Source organism: Periophthalmus magnuspinnatus, chromosome 20, assembly GCF_009829125.3.
Source record: "Periophthalmus magnuspinnatus isolate fPerMag1 chromosome 20, fPerMag1.2.pri, whole genome shotgun sequence".
NCBI lineage: Eukaryota > Metazoa > Chordata > Actinopteri > Gobiiformes > Gobiidae > Periophthalmus > Periophthalmus magnuspinnatus.
Window position 1 is genome coordinate 20,327,391 of NC_047145.1, and position 19,754 is coordinate 20,347,144.

Sequence of the window (19,754 nt, forward strand, 5' to 3'; positions counted from 1 at the left end):
TTTATGGTAGTCAATATCTTTATTTAACTATGACAACCACACCTAACACCACTCACAAACTAAAAAAATGTACAATTTGAACATTTTTCTCAAGCAAAAGAACCAAGCAAAAACAAAAATAAAGCTTTTTTTAAAGTTAAATTAACATTGGAAATTATTCTTTCTTGGCATTTTCTTGCTATATATATATTCTTTTTTTTTAGAACCTGATCATTAGTGTTGAAACGAGTGACACTGACGAGAAAAATAACACGGTGTTTGTTGGCAAATATGTATTACAACTGCAAAAAACTACCAAATTAGATCATTGTGATAATTAAAACTGGTCAGCTAGAATAACAAGTTCTTACTTCAATGTTGAGCTGCCACTTAACGGACTCATAATACTTTTCTCTGGAATGTACGCTATAACAATTACACTAGAAAATGGCGGATATCGTCTATAAAAATCAGCTATGTCCTTCTACGATCGGATAAAGAGGCAAGCACTGTGATATTTGAGGCAAGAGATAAGACAGCAAAGAAGCCCAAACACATGCCAAAAAGCCTAGATTAGCTATTCGTTTTATACGGAGAGAGTTAGCTGCCAATTTTGACGATTTGGGAAGGTAAATTATCGCTTTCATCGCTGTACGGACTATAAAATGTTTGGCTTTTTTGTTTATTTGTTCGTATTACATGCCACGAGTCTACAACTAATCGGGCAAACGAATCAGCTAGCTAATCACGACGATCCATGCTGTACTTGTGCAACGATGGCAACGATCTTGTCTCGAGCGTTTTGATTGGACATTTAACATCATTTGGGCTCATGCTTTGAGGTCATTGGTTGCGAGGGGTTTGATATAACGTGAAGTTTGCGAAGTTTGGCTGGTTGTTGTTGTGTTGCGGTATCGGTTTTAATGCGCGCGGTGGAAGATTCCCCTCCCCCCTCCCCCGTCAGATTCAAATCCCATTCACTTTATATTAATACGGTTACACTCCGTTGTCTATGTAAACCACAGTAAGACGTAAAGACGACCGTTAAGGACACAAAAGTGCAGAATAGTGAATAGTGCAACACCTAGCAGCACTGTCGTAAACTGACTTCTACAGAGTGACCATACTGGCATTGGGTACTTTGATTACACAGTCAAGCAATGTTTACTTTGATAAATGTGTTGAGATTTGAAGCCGGTGGGAGAGGGGGGGGGGAAGTCTTCGTCGCTTGTGTGTTTGGTTGCGAAAGGCCGGTTGGTGGGCTTGTTAGCGTAGCCGCGGTAGCTCGTCCCAGGGGGTGAGGTTCACTTGCGGGGCTGGTGGATGTGCTGGTTAATGTGCTGCGCGGGGGGCAGCTTGGGGACTCCCGGATGGGGCTTCTGGTGAGCCACCTGGGCCGCGGCAGGTGTGAAGTCCTTATCTCCCTGAGCAGACAGAAGCAATATTAGCAAGGGAGGGATTGGAGGTAAAGGCTAGCAGAAAGTTAATGCAGGTTTGGGTCCGTGAGTTTGTATTCTTGTCACGAGATACATTTTTTTATATTTTTGTACAGTAGTTCTTCTGAGTATCTGGACAGATTTTAACAATTACCAATCTACTGCTCTTGATTTTTTTTTTCCATTTAATAATTATTTCGCAACAATTTCAGTTTCTGAGAAAAATCATGTGCCTTCAGTGATTTCACAATAAGCTGGCTTCCTGACAAAACTTACAAGCCTGGCACATTTATACAACATTTTATCTACTTTATAATACTAGTTTTATTATTGTAGTTCATGCAAGTATCACAGGTTTCAAAAGTTCCTCTTTGCAAGTTGTCTTTACTCTACAATCCACCATTTTGGAACAGTTAATCAATGTTATAGTATTAGATCTGTTATGTGAATGAAGGAAAACACAACTCCAGGCAAGTTTTTGATGAGGTAACAGCATTATAACATGGTTTAAAGTTCACCAGAGTCCATTTTGTGTGATGCAGGACCTTTAAATAATCGACATTGGCTCTCTTTGTGTGTTCAAAACCAACACTGGCGCAGAAAGACAAACACCGTGTGGCTCTTGTGACCCATTTTAAACCCCCTCAGCCTCAGAGGACTGCTCCAACAATATGAAAATCCCTGAAGTGCATGAAGAGTAGAGTAATCGTGCCTCCAGTAATCTGTTCTGCAATCTGTCTTTCCAAGAATTACTCTGTTTATACACAACCTTGTACCAAATCGGATCAGAGCAATAAGTAGTATTTGGGAATTTTACTAACTGGCTTATGGCACTACATTTGCAAACGTCTCCCAAGTTCATTTTCAGAGATTACGGGTTTTTTTTTACTCACCAACACAGTCTTCTACAGATTTTTTTTAAAGATTTTATTTACATCCAGTCCCTAAACCTCTCATTTCTCAGCTGTTCCCATATATATCCTCTCTTGTCTCTACTTACATGTGCAGTATACGTCTTAATATTTCTACTTCCAGACGATTCACATGGATAAAGTTATATAACCAAACTTAATCTGTGCACAAGCCCCTCCTCCTTGTTGATTTAATGTAATCCTCAGCCTATGCATATGGCGACTTTCTCTTCCTCCCACTGTGCAAAAACATCAGTATAGTGATTACTTTGATGTGAGTGTGCAGTTTTAGCTCAAATACATGTACAAAGGACTTGGAAGTTAACAAATACAAACAAAAACTGCAGAGATAACACATACATCTGAAACAAAACTATAGAACTCTTGTTTATAGTTACTAATCGTGGTATTTTATCAGCAGATTTTAATGTTTATTTAACCTTGATTAGTTTTAGTTGCTGGAAATTACATGCTAAAATAGTTTTAGTCGACTACAAAATATAACTTTTATTCTACCTCTGATAAGGCAGTACTTTATGGAACATGTACAGATGTGCTTGGAGTTTGTGTCGTTTGGTCTGAAAAGTGGAGCTTGGTTCTATGTGGTGCTCATCCCTTTTACAGGTTGGCCCAAAAGTCACTGACAGTTGAAAAAAATGCATAACTCTTTTGTTTCTAAATATTTTTCTTTTATTTTTCCAGAGCATTTAGAACGACTCTTCCCACATTAATCTGGGAAAATACAGCAGCGAGGAACGAACCCTCATTGTACAGTGGGACTTTGAGTCACATGGGTCAAATTCACCATCAACATTTTAATACCAGAGACGCCCCGAGCGTAAACGCCATTAAAGGAATAATAAGTGTTTTTAGAGACAGGGGGCAGTATGTGATCTCCACAGACCTGACTAGTCCTGATTTCTTCCTGTGGGGCGATCTTAAAGAAAAGGTGTTTGTGAATAAACCTCAGACAATAAACGACTTAAAACGTAATAATGAGAATCAAATAAGAGACATAAACCTGGAAATGGTCTAAATGTTATGTAAAGTGTGTTGGATCGGGCGAATCAGGGACAAACCCAAAATGGAGGACACTTAATTTTTTTTATTTTTTTTTAAAATTAGGTCAATATTACTTCCCGTAGTTTAAGTAGTGATAAGTTCATGTTTAAGTGAACAATTATAACCGTATGTATTGCCAAAAATCTCAGAAGGTTCAGTTTATCTACTGCTAAAATTCTGTGAGTATAACTTAAGAATTATAGGAGCTACTGAAGATTTAACAGTGTCAGTGACTTTTGGGCAACTCTCTATTAATTTAAGTCTATGGAGATATTAAATTTCACTCATAGTTTCACACATTATAATTACAGTTTTATTTAATAAATGGTCACATTTTTATACAGCGCTTTTCCACCTTCAAGACTCTCAAAGTGCTTTACATCAAGGAAACACTCATCCATTCACACACACACCCCCTCACACATTCACACACACATTCACACACACACCCCCTCACACATTCACACACACCCCCCCACACCCATTCACACACACATTCACACACACCCCTTCACACACACCCCCACACACACATTCACACACACATTCACACACACCCCTTCACACACATTCACACACCCATTCACACACACCCCCACACACACATTCACACACACATTCACACACACCCATTCACACACACCCCCACACACACATTCACACACACCCCCACACACACCCCCACACACACATTCACACACCCATTCACACACATTCACACACACACCCCCACACACACATTCACACACACATTCACACACACATTCACACACACATTCACACCCCCATTCACACACACACACACACACACCCCCACACACACACACACACACACACACACACACCAGTGCATCTGTTGGAGCTGGAATTGCACCGCCAATCTTCAGATCCGTGGACAAATGCTCATTTAGTTTCAGTCATTAAAAATATGATATTTGTGTAAACTATTGCAAAATGTTTTAGTTTTTAAACATAAAGTTGCTGTAGTTGTGGGGTTTAATTAGAGCTGTTCGCATAATGATAAAAAGATCCACAAAAATGAAGTATGAAGTACTTATGCTGTAGCTCAAGTAAAAGTACAAATACTGGAGCAAAAAAATACTCAAGTATCACATGAAAAAATCTACTTAAGAGTATAAAAGTACCTGTTTAAATGTACTTAAAGAGTAAAAAGTAAAAGCATTGCAGGCAGGTTTTCTGATCTTATAAAGCTTCAAATTTATGGATAAAGATATGGGCTTTTTATTTGTATATTTGTGTTTGCTCAGAATACAAATGTGTTAATAAACCCTCAGCCTTTTCAGTAGTTCTCAGACAATAAAAAAAAAAAACCTTTTACTTTTTAGTCCTGTTCAAAAATGTAGTGGAGTAGAAAGTACAGATACTGCTCCCAAATGTAGTGAAGTAAAAAGTACCCACTGTAAAATTTACTTTGTACTTTCTTTACTACTTTCACTTCGTTATGTTCCACCGCTGCTTGACATCAATTCCCTCAACAGCCTTAGACTTAGAGGTTAAAGAAAGTCAAAGGAAACTGCAGTTAAAATGTAGTAAACACAAAATGAAACTCATACAAAGATGACGAATCTGCTTTACCTGAGACTTTCCCATACAAAACCTTAACAGTACTGCAAAAAAGTGCAGGTTGAGTGCAAGTGCTCACGGAGGAGAAGTGTTTCACTCGGCTCTTAAAAGCCTGTTCAGAGCTTTATGTACCACGAGGCTCTGGGTTTGATGGCACTGATGGACGGCAGAGGAGAAGGCTGTGATCGGGAATATCTGGGAAGCCTGCCATCTCATGATATTAGAGTAATCGTCCCCAAATAGTCCACATGGGGCTGCAAGATTAATCATCAAAATCACTGAATAAAAATCACAATTTGAATGAAAGCAATTAGCAAATCTGTCATTTTCTCCACAAACAACAGAATGTCCCTGCCTGAGATTCAGAACACACACTTTTTAAATACTTTATGAAGATGTAACCGGTCTCCTCGTTTTCAAATGAGCGTGATTGACAGGTGGATTAGCCAATCACCGACAGCCATGGTCCGTCCATATCAGAAAAAAAGGGGTGTTGAAAAACATGCCGAATTTTTGCTGAATCCGTGACCCAAGCACAAAACTCTATTTGTAAATCACAGGTGATCACTGAGCTAATTCGTTTCTCATGTGTCACTGAAAATAAACAAATCTGACTGGACGATCACGTTTGACCGGGATTGAGACACAAAGGAGGACGTGGACTAGACTGAAGACAATCTGATACTAAAACTAGTATAAAAACTAGATACTCATTTGAGCAGGTATCGATACTAAAAAAGTCACATTCATGGACAGAAATGAGCCTTTCCTGAATATCTTTAGAATGATGTTGAGCTATAAACGAACGTACTAACATTTAAAGCTGAAAATCACATTCTATTGTCTAAATAGAGTTGTTTTTTTAAGTTATCATCATGGTATCGGAATCAGAATCGAGTATCGAGTCCATTCGTTAGCATCGAAATCAAGTTTTTTAGAATTTTAGTATGGGAAAAGAACTGAGCCAATATATAGAGCGGATTTTGGGTTATTTTCCTCAAGTTATGTAATTTAAATTCACTACAAACTGACCCACAAACATTTTTTTTAAGCCATAAACCTTTAAGAAAGCTGTGTATCACATTTAGAGCTGCTGTCTGTTTGTGTTTAAGTTCTAAAATAAAGCTTTGTGTGTTTGTTCTGAGCAGCAATTCGACCAAAACAAAATATCGGTGATTTAAGGCTGATAGCTGATACACTAAAAGGCCCAAATATCGGCCTGATATATCGGCCAACCTATGTATCGGTCTATTTTTAACTCCAAGCATCCAGGAAATCAAGGACACTTTCCCCCTCACGTGTTTTCTGTATGTTCACGCTGCATTTGAGAGGACGCAGTGAACAAACGCGACTATTCACAGATGTTGACCCACTTTCTCCAGAGCCAGGTCAAGGTTGTTTAAACCTTTTACTTTCTCCCTTAAAAAAGCCACAAACAAAACCCAAACAGCCAGAAAAATTGCACCTTTTTTCTTCTTTATCACAGTAAAATCCAACCTGCCTCTGTGCTGTGAGAGAACGACAGCGACCCTTTCCAGATATTTCTCTCCCGTCTTGCTGAGCCCTAAACTAATTGGACAGTTTTTAGAACACTGAATAATTATCGAGGCCATGTTGATAATGAATCAGGATCTCACCCATGTCGATTTGTCGAAATCCTTGATAATTTGTTGTTAATTTCTTTCAAATAAACTCTTAAAATAGAGGTTGGATTCAGTATCACAGAAGACTCAAACACACTTTTTTATGCTGTGTCACCTGTTAATAAATGCGTTAATCAGAGCTCATATTTGAAGTAAAATTTGCACATTTCAAATTATTTGCAATCTATACTCTAGAGCTGTCAGAAGTATCAGAAACTAGACACTTATTTGAGCAGGTATCGATACTAAAACAGTCACATTTACAGAACAGAAATGAACCTTTCCTTGAATAACTTTATCTGGTCTTATACTTGTTCCGATAGAGCTCAAGATCAGTCTAGACTAGTATACGCACCTGGACCACTGAGAGAATATAAAAGAAAGTACTACTACACATATGTCAAACGCAGGCCCGGGGTCCAAATCTGGCCCGTGGTGTAATTATATTTGGCCCGTGAGATCATAACAAATGTGTATTAGAGCTGGCCCGCTGGTATATAACGCATGCACCACTGATACTACAAATCCCAGCGTGCTTTGCTAGTGAGTTGGCGCAGTCGAGACCAGCAAGAGCCTCTCTTCTTTTGACTCATTAGCTACGAAGCTACTAGTCACCTCAGCAAAATTAATTACTACAGAGCGAGACATAATTTTTTTATTTTATTTAAATAATAAATGAACACCACTGATGGTTTTTTTTTTAACTTATTTCAAATTTAATTTCTAATATGTTTGTAATGTCAAGCTCGAGCTGTTCCAGATCTTGTGTTTAAGCAAAACTAGTTTGTTTCCACATAAAAAGGTTAAACAGTAAAATCAAGTGCAGTAAATTTTTCGATAAATACTGAGTTTTTTAATTCTGTCCCACTGTAAATTTGAGTTTGACACGTCTGTACTACAATTTAATACTGAAAATCACATTCTATTGTCTAAAGAGAGTGAGTTTTTAAGGATAAATTGTGTTTTTATTTAATTATTATTATCATCGTGGTTTCAGAATCGGTACTGAGCATCGAGTCTAATCCTTTGCATCGAAATAGAGTTTGAAATCTTAGTATCGTCTCAATATTTAAGCATTAACCAACAGATAACTTTACTGTAGTGTTGTAGAAACAGCCCCGTCAAAGATACACATCAATATAGTTGCTAATTTGCGAGGCTAGCTATGAGCTCTTAACAGCCTCCAGTTCTTCCATATTTATTTTGCAGTGTTCCTTGTGAGCGTGTGCATACCTTTGTAACCACTCCAGACACGATGACTGGAGGCTTTGGTGGGCTGAAAGAAGAGAGAAGGGACACGGCGTTAGTCATCGAAATAAACTAACCTTGCAGCGTAGTGCGTATAAACTGTTGTTTGTACGCTGGCAAAATGCATTCAAAAGTTGTCCAAACACAAAATCCACACAGCCCTAAACTGTGTGCTCATACAAACAGGATGGACCTGCCAGCAGATTAAATAGGCCCCATTCATCCTCACTAAACGCACGGCGAGTATACGGCAAAAAGAGAGGGAGGGGTGTGAAAGAAGGTATCAAGGAGTCAATGAAGGAAGGGAAAAATGAACTAGGATGACGGCCGAGGAGTTATTGGCGCAGATAGGAGCAGAGAGGGAGGCCATGAGAGGTTACTGAAATCCCTTTGTAATAATACATATAGAGGGGCATAGGCGGGAAATATTTCAGTGATTCTGCAGCGTTGCCATGGCAGTTAACAATTCAGAAGTGGGAAAAGGATCAAAATGGTGCTGAAATCCATGAAAAAGTGTCACAAGGTGTAACCAAATAATATTGAAATAGTTGATCTGTAAAAAGGCTAAATGTAAATATGTTCTATTGTTCTTATTTAAATATGTTCTATTGTTCTTATTGCTTGAATTGTGTACTGTCTTAACTCCACTGTTTGTACATTTATAAAATTATAAATAGTGCAAGTTAAAATTACAATCTTATAATCTTTACTATGTTTTAGATGATCCATTACCATCGGTCCAGGGATGAAAAATGAATTCTGGTGCATTTACAGAAATCTTAATTAATGTACATTGTCCCAATAAATAAATAAATATGAATGAATATAATCGTGTATCATCTGTACTGAGAACGCAGGCCAAAAGCTGCAAAAAACAGTTGACAAAATAAAATAATTATAATTAACTTTTTGTGCGATTTTTCTAGAAAAGGTTCTATATGACACAAAATTGAATCTTGTGAGTTTTAATCCCTGTTATAACGTTATTACCTCCACAAAAACAGACCTGGAGTTGTGTTTTGTTTCATTCACACATGAGTTTGAGTAACATTTTATTATCATTTTTTACCCTTTGTTCAGGAGATTGGAAATTCCAGAGTTGAAATGATCCAAATGATGCTAGTGAAGCTGTACGGAGTTTAAAAACATGGTAGAGCACTTCCTGTATTACCACACGATGACATCACAAGGTGGAACAGAGTGTTTTCAGTTTGAGAGAAGAACTCCGCAAAACAAAACACAACTCCAGGTAAGTTTGTGATGAGAAAACAACATTAGAACATAGATCAGAAAACAGCGTAATCACACGTTTTAGCATTTCTGACGGGTTGCGAAACTGAATATTGTTGATGAGATAATCCAAAAATATGAAACATTAATTTGTGTCAATATTGCGTTACCCTGGAGCTGTCCCAAAGCTCACTCACACACACACACACACACACACACAGCAGAGCAAAGAACCAAAGGACCAAGAAAAGCGATGAGGAGGAGGAATGCACGACCCGAGGTAAGTATCGACCTTGACATGACAAACGAGCAGCATCTAATTTCATGGCAGCGTCACCCCCGGCAACCGGCGTACAGTTGTTGTAGGCACCTTTAAAACTCCACTCAAAGTCATTAGCTATAGCAGCGAGCATGTCCAACTTATAACACAAACCATTAGCGGTGTGTGTAAACGCAGTGACGACGCGGGACGGGTGCTGTGAAATGGAAACGGCCTAAATGAAATTATTGAAGTGGATTGTAAGTGGTACAACACATCTGCCACTGATTTTAAACAGTTTATGGAGCAGGGAAACTTTTTAATCATGGTTCGTTTAGTCATGTTGTGAATATAAAGGCGTCGGGGCGTCCAGGCGATCGACAGCCCACGGGTCAGAAACTCAACCAAAATACGAAAATGTACATTAAATACCAATATTTCAAGCTAACTTTTCGGAAAAGGGTTGTATCGTTTATTGTTTGTTCTCCAGATACAACTTTTCTGGTGGAGGTCAGATTGATTTATCGTTAAATATAAAAACTAGAACATATTAGAATATATTTTAGAGCTCAGTATTTCTCGTGTGTACAATATTGTCTGCAAAAACTGGGAGATTTTTGTTATTTTTGCAAGATTTGTGCTGTACAGAGTGAAATAAGTCACTTTTATGGCTAATTATCAGTTCATCCTGTTGTTTATTTGTTGCAGCTCAGACTTTTAACGATCCTGTCTATTTAAAAAAGGTTTTCTGGGATTATCTGCTTTGTTTTAATCTTAATCAGTGACTTATAGTAGCTTCTGTATTATCGTTTATCGCAATATTTATCTGTAGCGATACATCGTGCGTCAAAATGTGTTATCGTGACAGGCGTATCAGTGCGGCATTAAACTTTTCTCCATAGATACGAGCAGGTGACACCTCCAGGACAAGCTGCAGGTCAAAATAAAAAAAAGAAACCCCTTCTTCCACCTGTCTTTCAAGGTATTTGAGTAATAAAATGTAATAAACTCAAGCTAGAACTGTAGAACATTCCAGACCGAGCAATAACATCTCCACGCAGCAGGAGTGTAGCATTAAATTCTACACTCTAGGTAAAAATCATCTCAGGGGGCCCACACCACCACATTGTGAGGGACCCCTCCCTGCACTGGGCCCCGGGTAAACAGCCCCCTTTACCCCCCTAAGTCCGACGCCCCTGCAATGGTGATTACGGTAAAATGTTCTCAAAATGCACATTAAAGTTCAAAGTGTTTTAGTAATAAAGCTCGCAAAGTATTAGAATCCAAAGGTTTTCAGGGAATAATACTTTTTAAATCTCTTCTTTACAGTCTCTCACGTGTGTTAATTCCATGTGTGATACTAAAGTCACACTGGTCTTATGAATCGTGGTTGTCAAAGTGAGCTGCAGGTGCTCGGAGGTGGGGGAGAGGTGAACACAGGCGCAGCTGGAGATGGATTCACTCGTGAGGGAGCGTGGGCTGATTTCCAACTCATGCTGCGTTATCACATGTCTCTGTTGTATTGTACTGTATTACCAGCACCACCAGCAGCACCACCACCAGCAGCACCACCACTGCACTGTCTGAGGATCCCACTCAAAACAAACTCGAAACATAACACAACTGTTAAATATACACGTGGGAAAGTCTGAACGAAACGGAAAAACAACGACAAATCTGTTTTATACATAAGATTTTGGGGCGCCATGTAAGTTTTCTGAAACCGTGGACGCTACCTGCTTGTCTCAGAGATGTTATCGCTATCGTTTAGCCTGGAATGTTCCACAGCACGGCATCAAATCAAACTCATCTATCTCCATGGAGACAAGCAGGTGACGCCCCCCCCCCCCCGGTCCACGTTAAGTCGCACTAAGAATCCAGGTTGATCAATGTATTTTTGAGCCATAAAAACATCTAAAAAGTGAATAAAATGTGAGATAGATATGATTAATGCCGTACTGTGGAGCATTTTCGGCAAAGAAATATCATCTCCATGGAAACAAGAAGGCGGTAGTTGGTGTACCCTCCTCTACAAAAGTTACACAGTGCCCCTTTTACTGTAGAGATTAGATGACGACTAAATTAAAACGTGAGATACATTTAATGCCGTACTGTGGATCATTCTTGGCAAAGCAATAATATCTCCATGGAGACGAGAAGGTGGCAGGTGGCGTACTGTCCTCTACAAAAGTTACGCAGTGCAGCTTTTACTGTAGAGATTAGATGACTGCTAAATAAAATGAATCTCACGTTTTAATTTATACTGTGGATCGTTCTTGGCAAAGCAATATCATCTCCATGGAGACAAGAAGGTAGCGTACTCTGCTCCACAAAAGTTACGCAGTGCAGCTTTTACTGTAGAAATTAGACGAAGACTAAACTAAAATCAAACTCATCTATCTCCATGGAGACAAGCAGGTGACGCCCCCGGTCCACGTTACAAATTGCACTAAGAATCCAGGTTGGTCAAATGAATAAAATGTTAGATAGATATGATTAATGCCGTACTGTGGAGCATTTTCGGACAAAGCAATATCCTCTCCATGGAGACACGAAGGCGGCAAGTGGTGTACCCTCCTCCGCAAAAGTTACGCAGTGCTCCTTTTACTGTAGCGATTAGATGACGACTAAATTAAAACGTGAGATACATTTAATGCCGTACTGTGGATCATTCTCAGCAAAGCAATATCATCTCCACGGAGACGAGAAGGCGGCAGGTGGCGTACTGTCCCCCTGCAAAAGTTACGCAGTGCAGCTTTTACTTTAGAGATTAGATGACGGCTAAATAAAATGATTCTCACATTTTAATTTATACTGTGGATCTTTCTTGGCAAAGTAATATCATCTCCATGGAGACAAGAGGGTGGCGTACTCTGCTCCACAAAAGTTACGCAGTGCAGCTTTTACTGTAGAAATTAGACGAAGACTAAATTAAACGTGAGATATATTTAATGCCCGTACTGTGCATCATTTGCGGCAAAGAAATTATCAAAAAAAGGTGGCAGGTGGCGTACCCTCCTCCACAAAAGTTACGCAGTGCTCCTTTTACTGTAGAGATTAGATTGAACTAAATTACGGGTTTAGTCATGCCTCATAATCAGATAATGATTCTTATTGAGGGATGAGTAAAGTGTGTTATATAGACGCAGTGATCTCCCATAATCCACCCCGGTGAAATACGTGTGTGCTGTGTACAACGTGAGCCAATAGAGATGTAGACAACACAACCAGCTAAAGCAAATCAGACAAAGCTTTCTGATACGCTTTGGTTCAATGCCACGCAGAGGATGAGTTCAGTGACCGTGTTAACCTGCGGGGGGCAGTAGAGAGCTTTAAGGAATCTCCAGTCTTTTTCTGTTTTTTTTTTTTTTTCCCTCCTCCCTTTGTTCAGTGAAAGAATAGTTGCAAGAAACAAAAAGAAAAGGTGGAAGAAAAGTGGTTCGGAGCTGCATCTGGTAAATCAGCCAAATTACCTAAATAACTCAAATGCGTGTTACTTTATAATGTATACTTCACTGTATTTAGGCTTCTAGTCACAACTCATCGAAACTACTGCTGCTGCCACGCCACCCGAACCCCCCTCCACCACCTCCTCCACCCCTCTGTCTCTCTCTCTCGCTCTCCTTCTTTCTCTCTCTGCTTCACCAGAGCAGGAAGTTTGTGCCGTGGGCGAGGTGCTGGTTGCTATAGAAACTGATGCCTGTTGCCTGCACGATATTAAAAAACCTGCACTATGAAATAATTATACTCCTGCAATAATTAATATTTGTGAATTTCATAGCAAATCACGTTTAAATAGTAAGATAATTAACTTTAAATGAAATAAATTAATACGCCAAACTAATTAAAAACAAAATCAGATATTTACAGTGTAATACGACTACTAGCCGTTTAATTCAATTTATAGGAATATAGTAAAAAGGAGGCAAAGGGTGTGTGGGTCGTGCGCTCACCTCGCAGCAAGAGCGTTCTGGGTTATGTTTGAATGTTTCTCCGGTTTCCATCATCAACGCAAAATATTCAGAATAGGTCAAATCCTCCAGCTAATGTACTCCTGACTAGGAAATTTAGTGTCATCGGTCAAAATAACTGCGATTAACGATTATATCACGATAATTATTAAACTTGCTGACAGTTTAAAACGTTATTGATATGATTAATTATAATTTTAAGCTTATGAATAAGTTCCATGCTTAAAGAACTTTGTCGTCAGTGAAAAAAAGCTACAATCTAGCGGAGAATATTCTGGATGAGCAGGGCCGTCAACAGGAATTTGGGGGCCCGGGGCAAGACGTCTCACGTGGGCCCCCCTCTAATACAAATTAATAAGAAGAGAGTACAATTCTGGGCCCCTAAACCCCGGGAAAACAGACCACTTTGTCCCCCCCCGGTCTGCACATTCTGGTGATACAATGGCAAAAGATGAAGTTCAAATCAGATTTAACAGATTTAAACTTCGTCTTTTGCTGTGGATCAGACCTGGACGACGGAGAGATTACACAAACCTGGTGATACAACGGCGATTATCTTTGTTGCCGATTATCACGGTTATATAAAATGTCTCGACCCTTTTTATGACGATAAACGATATTATTGTTTCTTGGCCCATCCGTACTCCTAACCATGTCTATGTGAAGATCTGGAGATAGGTCCCTGAGTACTGCATTATGAGAGGTTAGTCTAGCTGCATTGAGGGATGGGTCAAATGCAGAGGACATATTTCCATACAGGGAGAGACAAATGCAGAAAAATGCATCTTAACCCTAAAGATAAAAATAAAAAAAATATATATAGTGCCGGCTTTCTGCCCTACTCTGTGCTCCCACCTCTCCCCTTGACATTTCACCGCTAACTGTGCCCAGAGCTCACTTCAACACAGCCCCGTGCACTCACTGTGTCCAGGGTTTGTTCAAGTGGATACGCAGGAGGAGCAGCAGCAGCAGCTTTTTGGAAGGCATCCATGTATTAGCCGAATGTGAAGGGGAAACTGTGACAAAGCACGCACAGGGCCTAGAAGTAGACTTAAGGGTGACATGGTTATCGTCAAAGACTTTTAAGGACTTTGTAACACGGATCCGAGCTTTATGAGAGTCAGGCGGGAGTGAAACTAACTAACTTCCTAAAAACTCCCACTCATTTCCCAACCATATGATTAAAGCAGCGCGGTTATGCAAAGTCGACCTTTCAGAGCTTTTAACCGTGTTTTCCTTCTCGTTTACCCTCTTGGTTTACCCTCTCCAAGTTGTTTTTAGAGTGATTCGTGCATGTTTGAATAATCTTTAATTGCTTATTTTTAAGATGCCATATTGCAATCGATCCCTGTTTTCACCGCCACTGGTACACGCCTACTTCTCTGTACTTACTTTCTTCAATTTTAATTTGTTAATCAATGATGTGCGTAGGATTCAGCAGCATGGCATAAGTCATTTTAGTACAAATAAATTGGACATCGCAGTTTTCTAATGCAGAAGTCCACGGATTTGTTTCTTTTATTAAGTAATTTTAGTTGAATATTGCGATTTATAAATGGGTAAATTATAACATTACATAGCAGACACAAGCACGATAGGTTTTCTTTAAGGTAAACTGATTAAGGTAAGGCTTCATTCACAAACAAACCCAAAAAACACAATACATTTTATATCGCAAACTTGTCCCATATAAACCATTTAGAAAACTGCCTTTACACCCGTGCTAAAGAATCGTTTACAGCCTCTCGGTGCCATTTTGTATATTTTCAACCAATCGCAGCCCCCTCTCTGTTCATCGACCTTTCTTAAAAGACTTTGCACAATATCATACATCTACCTAAACCCCTTTAGATAGAAACACTGCTTTGTGCCACTGTTGATCGTATTTCTAATGCATCTTCAGACATTTTGCTGACAGCCAGTGGTCACGCATGCTTCCCGGGTCACTAGTCCTTGCTCCTCTGTCTCCTCGCTGCTTTTTTATCTTTGTATCACAACAGCCTCCCCAAGGTTTCCATACGTTCCTAATCCATCTATCTACCCTGGTAGCCCATCTCCTCCGCTCCCTGCCTGTCCATCTCTGGTAGATTGGGTGCGGCAGGTGCGCTCCCGACTAGAACGCTTCACTGGCTGCTACTAATGTGAAATTTAGCCAGCGGCCACCTGCTCGACGCCCATCAGCGGGACACGGGCAGGACAGACGGACTTTGTCTGAGTCAGAGAAATTACTGATAGATCGTGATTACTCAATGACAGCAACAGACAAAACAAGAACGATTACAATGAGAAGAAATTAAACAAAACTTGAGGCTGGAAAAATTATTCTAGTGCTTCTATAACCGCTGTCACCATTATCGCCATGACTACTAACATGTTTTAACTAGCGTTTGCCGTTAAAATGGCCTCTAGGCTGTAGTCAAAAGCAGACCTATTCTGCAAAATCAACTTTTCAGAGCTTGTTATAGTTATTTCCTTCCCATTTACACTTTTGAAATTGTTGATGGAGTGATTCATGTTTGAGCAATCTTTATTATTTCTTATTTCCAAGACGCCATATCGCTGATCAATCCTCATTTCCACCTCCACTTGTACACGCCCACTGCTCTGTGCTTACTTCATTCTATTTTCTGCCACTCTTTAGTGCGATGTGCAGCTTTCCATAGGTGCGGCCAACGGCTACACGGATCTTTGTCTGGATGATGTTTACAGCAACGTCAGCTCCCAATGGGCACCGCCTTTTTCTAAAGTGAATGCAAATTATAACATAATGATCCAACAGTGTCATAAATTATAACTATAGAGCACACACAAGCACAACAGGTCTTGTTTAAGAAATTCTAGGTCAACTAAAGACATGCCCTGTGTTAATCAACTAAAAGGGGGTGCAGAGTGGTGCTGACAGAAGCTCTCAATGTGATGAGGATTTTGCATAAAACTACTGTGTTCAGGAAAGTAAAGCTAAAAAGCATCTTTGTAAAAGGCAGATTAAACTATTCTGTCACCCCAAAACATACAGCAAACTTACTCCATGCATTTTCCTTTGGTCCATATAAATCCTTATAATCCTAATAAATCAACAACAAGTATACTGATAAAAAAGACACCATCAACTGATCAATCGATAACATTACAAAGGGACTATAGCTCTATTGGTCTCCACTGCTCCCTTAGCTGTGAGGGCAAAATGCATAACACATTCATAAAATACATTTGTGTAAACCTATTACCAGAAAAAAGAAATAACAGGTCATTCAGTCAAATTAACCAACACTGTACTTGGTGAACGTTTTCTGCAGCACTCCTTTTGTCACAAGCCAGCTCCTCTGTTCATGCACCAGCTCAAGGTCTTAAGAGGTTCAAGGAGAACAAACAAGCTCCAGTCATGAAGTGGTTCTCGGCTTGACAATTGCATCCAACGGGTAAAATCATAAACTGCTACACTGATATTACATTTGACAACGGAGAAGGGGTAAGTAGTCTTAAAGGTCCTACATTACGCTAAATTGACTCTTGTGCACTTTAAACCATGTTAGAATGTTGTTAACTCATCAAAAACACACCTGGTGTTGTGTTTTGTCTCATTCACATGTTTAAGTAGTAATCCTGCATCTCCAAAGCTCAAAACGCTCTGTTCCACCTTGTGATGTCATGAAGCGGTAGTTTTCAAGTTAACAGATACCCTTTACCTTTTGTTCAGTAGAAATTGGAAATTCTAGGGCTGAAATTATCCAAATGGTTGTAGTGAAGGCGCATCGAGTTTAAAAACACAGTGGAGCACTTCGTGTATTACCACATGACATCACAAGGTGGAACGGAGTGTTTTCTGTTTGAGAGAGACTCCTACTCCACCTAAATATGCAGGGTTTGTGCGTATGTTTTTAATGAGGAAACATTATAACTTAGATCAGAAAATAGCAGCATATGTGCCCTTTCAGTTGTATAAAACACACATATTTTGTTATTAGAAATTTGATATATTTGTACAAATTTGGCTAAAATTAAATACGTTCTTCTCAATAACACACTTGATACTGTTTCTGCTCACACTGCATAAGAAACAAAAAATACGCATGTTAAACGTATCATCCAGGGTATAATTAAAGCGCGTCTGTGTGAGCCTGTCTGATAAAAGAGCATGCAGAAGATTTCTTGACAGTTGGCAGTGTTCTTGAACCTTGCTCGCTGCCGTGCTCCGCTGTCCGCTCCCGTTTATCAGCTCTCATTAAGCCACACACGCATGAACTGATAGACTGTGTGAATACAACACCTGTACCAATATATGCACAGCTCTCATGAATATTGAGCAGACAAGAGCAGGGCAGGTATGAGAAGCAGACACATAATAATGGACAAAACATGCAACAACCAGCTTCAACTCAAGAGGAACGAACTTACAGTGAAAAAAGAAAAGAGTATTGTTAGCGGGTAGGTCGGAAAGGCAGAAAAATAAAAGGTAAAAAGCTAAAACGTTCAAGTCGTGAACACAACGCAGTTCAAGACTAAGAAAAAAACGCAGCATATGGAGTGGCTGTGGGTCAGTGCTGTAATGTAGTGAATAATTACAGCGTTTACAACAGGGACAGGAAACAAGACCATTTTTTTCTATGTAGGCCAAATGTACCATAATAAAAAACTATAGGCTAATTTGCAAGACTTTATTGCAAGTTATGTAACACTAGAACTATGTGCCAGTTACACGCACTTGTTATGTGGTCAGTGTGGACAGTTTATACATCTTTATTTCTGACTTTTTAATCTTATATGACTACTAAAGAAGCATTACAAACATTTAAATTTATATATGGCGTTGGAAGAACATGTTTAGTGTAGGTATGTGATATTAACTAAGAACAACATGTATTTTACCTGCTGCTGCTCTCATACTCCTCCTCTTCCTCATTCTTCTGAGGAGGTTCTGGGACTGGAGTCGGCTGGTGCTTCTGCACTATCCTCATGCCTCCAGCTTTCACTGACACACAACATAAAAAGGTAATGATTATTTAAAGAACAAAGCGCTCCAAACAATCACGTTCTGTGCATAAAACACTCCAGGAGCACCAGGTTTGTGGCTAATCAGGTGTGATCATGACATCATTAAGGCTATAATGTGTTCTAAGTCCAATTTCGCAATTTCTTCCCAGTTGCTTTGTTTGTACAGTTATGCTAGATGTCTTTAATATAAACTGCCAAGCTTGAATTGTGGGGGAAAGGTCAAAGTAGTGGATTACAGCTTATAGTGTAAACAGGTGTTGTGTCCCAGCGCATTGAGCAAGAGAGTGACCCTGGGGACCTTGACCAGACCTTTTCCCTTTGAATCACAGCTTGTGCAAGTCCTCCCTCTAATGACAGCTTGTGCACGTTATCTTTCGATGCAATCAGGACTATGTGCTGTGTACCATGGAGCAGTGCTGCACAGGCCCAGTGCCCTGTCAGCAGCATCACCCCCTCCTCCTCCTCCTCCTCTCTCCCAAGTCCACGTACACGTTTCCTTTCCCCTGCATGCGCACAGCCCTGACCCTCTACGTAAACCATGTGCACAGAATATCACACATACACACACAAACACACATACAACACAAAGGCTAACAGGAGTTAGCATCCTGCAAACATTTAACGAGGCTGCTACAATAAGGAAGTAACACAATAAAACCATATATGAGCGCTGTTAAAGTCATTTTTCATACGTTACCTTAAAACCCCCTGATGTTTATGTCTTACCACGTTAAGGATGTTATTTTTAGCTAAAATGCAGCAGGTTCAGGCTCATTACGAAGGTTTAAAAGGAAAAACAACACAACATGCTCACCTGCAGGAAGATGTCCTCCTTTCATTTCTACTTTCTCCTTCGGGGGCGAGGCCATGTCTAAAACAATCTAAAGCTCACAGACAAACCCGTAATGAGCGTCCCCAGGTGAACTAAGGCGCTTTTCTGCCCCAAAATGCGGACTACACTTGAGTCTGAATCGTCAACGTGGCTTTTTCCTGAGTATTGTTTGGGAACAGTGCGTGATGACGTAGGGCGGCGAGCGTGCGAGCGTAAGAAGCGTGTGTAGCGTGATGACGTAGCGCGTTCAGGACACAAGGAATAAAATGGGAATGCGTAAAAAAAGGCCTAAAGGCTTGGAATTAAATTATTAAACACTACTTATACTGAAGATATACATTTTGGAACCTCCCACTAAGTAGTAAGGGAGGATTTCAACTCCCAAAAGCAATGTTTTATTAAACTATGAACATTAAACATTCAAAAGATATGGTTTGATTTGGTAATTGGGGGGGCCTATATAGTGATAATTTTTCATCACTCTGAAACACATGAATAGGCTGAAAGTACGTCAGCGATAAGGATACGCACTGCTGACATTGACAACACATAACCAAGACCTCACCTTAGTCACTGTACAACTCTATACCATGGAAATTAATATGAG

The 19,754-nt window shown here is 39.7% G+C and overlaps 1 protein-coding gene across 1 annotated transcript; it reads right to left on the minus strand.

Annotated features, from left to right (window-relative positions):
- Positions 1–19,328, minus strand: dap (death-associated protein). Its single transcript, XM_033985962.2, has 4 exons — positions 19,130–19,328; positions 18,190–18,292; positions 7,849–7,891; positions 1–1,403 (listed from the first exon to the last, which is right to left on the minus strand). The coding sequence occupies exons 1-4, from the start codon at positions 19,182–19,184 to the stop codon at positions 1,284–1,286; spliced, it is 321 nt and encodes a 106-aa protein (XP_033841853.1). The 5' UTR covers positions 19,185–19,328; the 3' UTR covers positions 1–1,283.
- Positions 19,329–19,754: the final 426 nt, after the last annotated feature.